General features: G+C 31.4%; 1 protein-coding gene across 3 annotated transcripts; it reads left to right on the forward strand.

Annotated features, from left to right (window-relative positions):
- LOC109719214 (probable protein S-acyltransferase 4) lies at positions 2,788-6,732 on the forward strand. 3 transcript variants are annotated; one of them, XM_020245761.1, is made up of 6 exons: positions 2,788-3,254; positions 4,578-4,793; positions 4,889-5,197; positions 5,451-5,461; positions 5,629-5,684; positions 6,152-6,243. In XM_020245761.1, exons 1-6 carry the CDS (start codon positions 3,201-3,203, stop codon positions 6,160-6,162), a joined length of 657 nt encoding a protein of 218 aa, XP_020101350.1. In that variant the 5' UTR covers positions 2,788-3,200; the 3' UTR covers positions 6,163-6,243. The 3 variants fall into 3 exon arrangements, with proteins under 3 accessions (XP_020101350.1, XP_020101348.1, XP_020101349.1); XM_020245759.1 differs by having other exon boundaries at positions 5,451-5,684; positions 6,152-6,732; XM_020245760.1 differs by having other exon boundaries at positions 4,578-4,721; positions 5,451-5,684; positions 6,152-6,732.

Below are 7,858 nucleotides of genomic sequence, written 5' to 3' on the forward strand. Positions count from 1 at the left end.
CACTTAAAGTTAATTTACATTTTCTAAAAAATAAAATTTTAAAAATATATGTGTGTAATGCATGGTTACCGACTAGTTGTACCAATGAACCTTAAATTGGCAAATTTCACAGTTTTATAGTTATTTTTTCATGACTCATTTAAATTGTTTTACTATTGAGTTTCGATATGGTTGTGTGCATTTTTTAGGGTAAACTTTAAATACCACCCATGTGGTTTCGTATTTTCTCATTTCAGTATCATGTGATTTAAAGTGTATCAATTTAGTATCCTGTGATTTTATTTTTCTCTTTTTTGTCGGTCTCTCCATTAACATTTTATTAAATCATATACAAAAAAATCTTTAGATACCTTATTTATAGTTTATTGAATATTCAATTTAGTTTCTTTTAGTTTTAACTTTATCACTGATTTAACGAAAAAAATTAGTGGAGAGGATAACAAAAAAAAAAGAATAAAACTATAAGGTACGAAAGTAATATACATTAAATCACAGAGTACTAAAGCATTAAAGTGCGAAACTACAGGAATGGCATTTGAAGTTTGTCTAATTTTTTACTTCACGTTGCCTAATTTTTTATTACCACCGTAAGCTTATTTTGAATTATCTAAATTATATAATTTCGTGCTAAAAAAAAAAGCAACATCCAATAAAACTTTTTGTCGATTTCTTGAGTTTACACTCAACTTTTTAATTTTGGCCTAACATATACTGTTTTTTCCTCTTTTTTTTGGGTACAAAAATAAATGAAACTTAAACTATAATTAATTTTGACCCAACTACCTGAGTTTTTTACCTTATAATTTTAATACCTAACATTTCAAATCGTTCAGGTGAGATTCTTGTACTAGGACGACAAAATAAAATGCAACAGTGCACTCAAATTTCTGAAGTGAAAGAATTATCAAACAACTCAAATGTAATAAATTAAAAGAAGTTGATTAAATCAAAAACTTGTTTAACGTTATGTTGGTTGAAGAAAATTGATAGCAGTATAGATGACTTTACATTATGAGTCCGGCTAATATACTTTTATGAATATTGGCTCTCTTAAACTCATAAATTTTCGGCCCTTAGATTTATTCCATGATCATTTCCACCCGTTAGATCATACTATTCAATCAACTACCCACTCAACCTTAGAGGACCACTATCATTCTAAGTGGGGACTGCCATCATCCTAACCACACATTCTATCAATTAACGGTTAAAAATTTATGAGTACAAAGGGTTCTATACTTATAAGAGTATAGGAGCCCCAGCCTTACATTATTACTGAATATATATATTTACTTGCTTTTCCGGTCAACAAATCTGTTAACTAATAAAACGGAGGATAAGAACGTGTCGTTCATCTTTTTCTTGAAAGAAAAACTATTCAAAGGTTACATGCAGAGACTCGAATCTTTGACCTCGTGCGTGAATCTCTCTCACTATCAATTACAAAATAAACAAAATACAAAATAAACATTGGTCGTTAAAACGGAAAAGAACTTATATTTAGGACATAAAAAAGATAGTTGTTGGTTACTTACAACTGTGATTGTTTGATGTCCTCAAAACAAACATCATAAATAAAAGGATTATTAGGTCATTGGTTTCAATTAAACTTTTGTCCTTTTATAAAAAGTTATCTAAAATATATATTTTTTATCTAAATTTTTAAATATTTATAATTACTTATCTAAATTTATAGACTATGGGTGATAAATATTAGCCAAATGATCAAAGAAATGATTAGAAATCTACACTGGCAATATATATAGCAAAGAGTCTTGTNTATCTAAATTTATAGACTATGGGTGATAAATATTAGCCAAATGATCAAAGAAATGATTAGAAATCTACACTGGCAATATATATAGCAAAGAGTCTTGTTTGTCATCAAAATACAGTATTATCAGTTTTGTCCAGAAGAATGTTCACCATTGGTCCCCAATCTTTTTCCAATTTTCATTTTGGGTCCCAATCTTTTTCTTCTTGCAATGGGGTCCCTAGTCTTTTGTTTTTGTTTCAATTAACTTTCTATCATTAGAAATATCATTAATTCTAACAGAAATCACAACACTAATAAAAATTACTGCGTGCTAAAGTGTACGCTGATGTGACATTAACATGGCACATATTGTTGGTGTTATGCGCTAACAACACAGCTTTTGTTAAAGTTAGCAGTGTTATTAATTGAAGCAAAAACTAAAGGTTAGGGATCTGATTACCAAAAAAAGGACTGAGGATCCAAATGAAAAATTGGAAAAATGATGAGAATCAACGTTGTAAATTGTAATTAACCCTTCTTAGGCATCAACAAAACTCTAGCCCACATTGGGCCCAAACTTACAAAACCCTAACCTGGATGCGCTGTGTCGACGTGGCATTTGCATGATAGATATTAATTGGTGCCGCGTTGCAGATTTTATTAAATTAATGATTTTTATTTTTTCTTACGGCGAGATATAATTGGAATGAAAAACTAAAATTTAGAAATTGATACGGTGTTTCTAGCACAAGTGGCAAAGATTTTGATGGTTGGTAATATTTCAAGTTCAGATTTTATTTAAATCATATTTCTAATTAAATTTATTTTTTAAAAAGATAAATGCGAAGTAGGTAGCATGTTATCTTTCTCTAAAAAAAATAAAATAAAAAAAGGCAAAAAAGTTTAGAAACCTGATTACCAAAAAAAAAAAAAAAAAAAAACGAAAGTCCGCGAAAACGCCGCTGAGTAATTGGGTTTGCCGCCCCTTCTCTGTCTCGATCCTAATCCCTATTAGGAAAAAAAAAAAAAAAAAAAAAAAACTAACTTTTGTTTTTTCTCTTTTTGTTTTTTTAATTTTAATTTTTTTTTTTTCTCTTGTTGGATATTTCGTGGAATGAAAGGAATCAAGGGTATCTTGTTCGATTCATCCGAGAGAGATTTTTTTTTTTTTGAAAAAAAAAATTGTACAAAAAAGCATTTGGATTTGATTTGAAAAAAAAAGAGAAGGATTGAGAGAAAGAGAGAAATTATATGCAGAGAATATCCTCCTTCAATTTCTTCTTACTTCTCTCATTAGCTTATATATATATTTTTCCCCTTCTAAGTTAAATTCTTGTATTAATCAATCATGGCTATAAATTTGTAGAATAATCTCCTTGATCTAAACTTTAATGAGATCTCGATTCGAATTCGGTTTGCGAATCGATTTAGTGTGGAAGGGATCATGCCTAAGAAGCACAAGCCTAAGCGCCTTTATCAAGTTTGGAAAGGGAACAATGTGAGTTTTTCTTTTTTCTTTTTTTTCCCTTCTCTATTAATTTCATTGTGAAATTCTTACTTATTGGGAAATTAATTTTGTTATTCGGCTTGAAAATTATGTAAATTTTTTCTTATTTTTTGATTCATATCTATATGTTCTCTATTGGCATCCTTATTTATGTGATTTTATTCCGTGTGCCTCCGTATACTGTTGTTTGGCTAAGTTTTAGGATATATCACTTTTTTTTTGTGATTAAGTTTCTTATCGTGATCAATGGTTTAAATGATGCAATCACAGCGACAAAAGATGAATAGTTAGTAATATGTAGAAGTTCGGGATCTCATGCACATTATCACAATCACAATTCAGGATTATCCGGCTCGCAACTGCTTTAATACTATATGTAATGACCAAGCCGAGCAACTTGCTTAAAATGCTTCGGCTCAGTTATTGGTACTATATTTCTCAGTCATTTATATACTTTAAGTACAATTAGATAAAAATAGTATTACAATTCTAGTGATATACATATTTCAAATTGAACTAGAATGCTTCTAGAAGTATTAAACCCTTGATATTTCCACATTGTTTTTTAATAATAGTGTCTCCGCATCAATGGTTACAACATTAACATCATCTACGTCTCGTGAACTTCATATAAACCACATTTTATTATTTTTCGATGTTATTTACCTAATAATCAAATGGTCTCAAATATTAAAATTTGTTAATTTTGAGACCACTTGAACAATATATAAATAATATTGAAAAATTATAAAATTTAATATCTAGGAAGTTCATGAGACATAGATGATGTACAATATTATAATCGTTGATTTAGAGATGCTACCACTGAAAAAAAAAAATTATGTAGATGTATTAAATGGTTTTGGTACTTCTAGAAATATTCGAGGTCAACTCTTATCCAGCTGTTAGTTCCATGAACTATAGTGGTACATTTTGATATTAGATTTATTGTATATTATAAAGCATTACATACATGAATGAATGAACTGTTACAGGAAAGAATAGTATGTATATAAAATATTATTTTGATTACAAAGATGAGAAATAGTCCTACATTGATACCCGCAGCATCACTATTTAATACTTGGATTTTTTTTTAATAATTCTTGATGCTATTGCTTACTATTATATATGCGTAATGATAATTAAAATAAAAAAAATGTCTTTGCTGGGAGCAAACAGATTTAATGAATCTATTCAAATTTAGTCAGTAAATAGCAACTAGATTCAATGAATCTATATATCAGTATCAAAGTAAGCTCTGTTAAGAATATGATCGCATCTTAATACCTTGTTTTGCTGTTCTTTCTTTAGAGGTTCTTTTGCAGTGGACGACTGATATTTGGTCCGGATGTAGCCTCATTGCTCATATCCACACTTCTAATAGTTGTACCAACAATCATGTTTTGCTATCAAATAACTGCTAAAATCCACAATCATGATAAGTTGCACGACGAGGTAAAGATCAATGCTCAACACCCAGTGCTCCAATTTCCAGTGCTAATTGTAACAATCATTGCATTGATATCGGTTAGTAGCAAGAAACTATCAAAAATGTACAATTTGTAACTTAAGATCGTAAAATGGTACTTCTGATCTTAATATATTATTTTACTACTATGCAGGACTTGTATTTTCTCTTTATGACATCTTCTCAAGACCCGGGAATAGTACTGAGGAATGCAAGGCCACCGGAAGTGGATGAAGCATCTGATATCCTGACTCCGTCGATGGAATGGATTAATGGGCAGACGCCATGCATGAGAGTACTAAGAGCAAAGGATGTGATAGTAAATGGTTTTGCTATAAAAGTGAAGTACTGCGACACGTGCATGCTGTACCGCCCACCGCGTGCCTCTCACTGCTCGATCTGCAACAATTGTGTTCAGAAGTTCGATCACCATTGCCCGTGGGTCGGTCAGTGCATTGGATTAGTAAGTAAGAGTATCTGATAAAAAAAATTTCGTGCCAATGATGATTTAATGTGTTGATTTACAAGCAAATTTCAAGCCAACCGCATTAATTACTTCTATCTTTTTATGTTTTTTTTGTTTGGCAAATATGTAGTTGATAGACATACAATTTTGCCTTTTTTTTTTCTACTTGGTCTAAGCTTTTGTTTTTTTATTTTTATTTTTGATGTCCAGTTTAAATTTATAACAACTTATTCCTATTTTACTTCTCCAGAGAAGCTATAGGTATTTCATCTTATTCATATCAACATCAACTTTTCTCTGCATATACATCTTTTTATTCTCGACGCTGAACATTGTTGGAGAGAAGAATAACTATCCTGGTTCTATTTGGAATGTCATGAAAAGAGAGGTTCTGTCGCTTGTACTTATGATTTACACTTTTGTAACAGTTTGGTTTATCGGTGGGCTGACCATATTTCACCTTTACTTAATCGGCACAAATCAGGTACTTCCTTCCACCATTCGTAGGACAGTTTATGTTTATGAACTAGTTGGATGCAATTCACATGGCAATTAATCTAACTACGATCGAGGATAATGAACTTGTTGGATAGTAATCTAAATTTTATAAGCTAAAAGAAAAACTATCTCGACAATTGGTCCATTTCAATCAACCATTTACTCCTTGTTTCATTCAGCTTTTGTTAGTATCACAATCTATGTAGAAAATTGACAAACTGTTCATATAGTTTTTACTGTTGAAACTGTGGCCTACTGTCTATAAATTAACTCTGTTCTTCATATTAAAGAGCGATTTTTGATAAGAAAAATTAGATACTTTTGATGAATTTACATAGAGTGTTATATTAATCGTACGTCAATATTGATTGCCGCTAATGTACTATAATCTTTTTTGTTTAAAAAGTAATATATTCTAATTTCTATTGTTTAATTGACGCCACTTCTACACAGACAACCTATGAAAACTTCCGATATCGTTACAACAGAAAGGAAAATCCGTATAGCAAGGGTATCTTAAGAAGCTTTACGGACTTATTTTTTTCAAAAACCCCACCTTCGATGGTTAACTTTCGGTCCCGGATCCCCGAGGACGCGCCGGAAACTCGATCTTATTCTCCAAATGAAAATGACAGCAAGGAAGCATCAAATGAACGCATTCCAGGCATACTGCAGAACCTGGAATACAGTTCTACTAAAGATAATAACAATGATTCTGATGATGAAGAGACAAGAGAGGTTGATCATGTTTCTATAGAAGTAGGTGAAGCTATAAATAGAAGTGCTTCTATGGATGCAGATAGAATGACTGCTTATGAAAGTGCTCTTGAGGAAAGTTACTCGAGCTCAACCTTGATCATCTCTGATCATAATCTTCACATATCAAGGACATGAGGTGATAAATTTTACCTTGTTAATTAGCTTCCTTATTTATACTTTTCTGTATATTGCCCTTTTTTTGGGGCTATTTTTTTCCTCTCGAGTTTAGTAAGTAGAATAATGTTGTTGAATTGAATTGTTCTTTTTTTTTCCCCTCCTTTTTGTATATATATATATATATAGAGAGAGAGAGAGAGAAAAAAAAGTACGTAATGCTGACAGGCGGGTTCCACGCGTATAAGGCAAGAAAAACTTGCCACGTGGACTCCTCATATCGGGATTAATAAAAGTACCACAACATTTGACACACGTGAAAAGTAGATAAACCATGTGATTCAAAGGTCAGTTTTGATTAAAGGTTAGATGCAATGCCCAGTAATCTTGTTAGTACCCTCCAATTGAAGCTAGCATGACAAAAACTGTTGTGTCAGTATAGATTAAATATCGAACATGACAGGCCTGCAAAGCCAAGTTAAAGATAGCCCACGAAAACTCAACACTTGTTTTGAGTATCATGGGCATGGCATTTTTCATTTCCTTGATATAACACTACTGAGTACTTGCTAAATGTGCACATGCACGGACACAAGATCTTAAAAAAGATATCTATGAGAACATTAGGATGCTTAAGAAGAATCTGATGATGGGTTAGCATCTACATTAAAATAAAAAGCAGTGTAAATCCTGCGCCATTACAACGGTAACAGCACGAATAAGTACTCAGTCATCGAAATGAAGCTTCGAGATCACAGAAGATAGAAAAATGAAGCAAATTAAAAAAGAAAAAAAGAAAAAGAAAAAAGAGGGATCACAGAGAATGCATGACAAGATGACGTAAATTCTGTAGAGATAGCTTCGGCTTAGACATGTTTTTACTATGTGAAAAAAAAAAAAAATTATGCATGCTAAATTTGATACAGGAGATTTCATTTATCTAAGTGGTTAATCACAATAATGAAACCATTGGGACTGAAGCATCAATATTTAGATTGAAATTGTGAACAAGAGAGATCAAACAGAAGAACAAAATCCTCATGAGCAGGAAGAAATAACCTTATCAGAACTTTGGTGCATTTTTTAAGTTATCACCCTCAGCACCTTTCAAGAAAGTTGTTGAAACAATACTATTTTAGGAGATCGAACAAAATCTGCTCAAAAATATTATCCACCTTGCTTCTGGGGAAATCTGCACAAAAATATTATCCCATGAACAAAGTACTATCCAGAACAAATGTCCACCAATGAACAAAGTACTATCCAGATGACTCAAAATTCTTACAT

Source organism: Ananas comosus, linkage group 13 (assembly GCF_001540865.1).
Source record: "Ananas comosus cultivar F153 linkage group 13, ASM154086v1, whole genome shotgun sequence".
Classification (NCBI taxonomy): Eukaryota; Viridiplantae; Streptophyta; class Magnoliopsida; order Poales; family Bromeliaceae; genus Ananas; species Ananas comosus.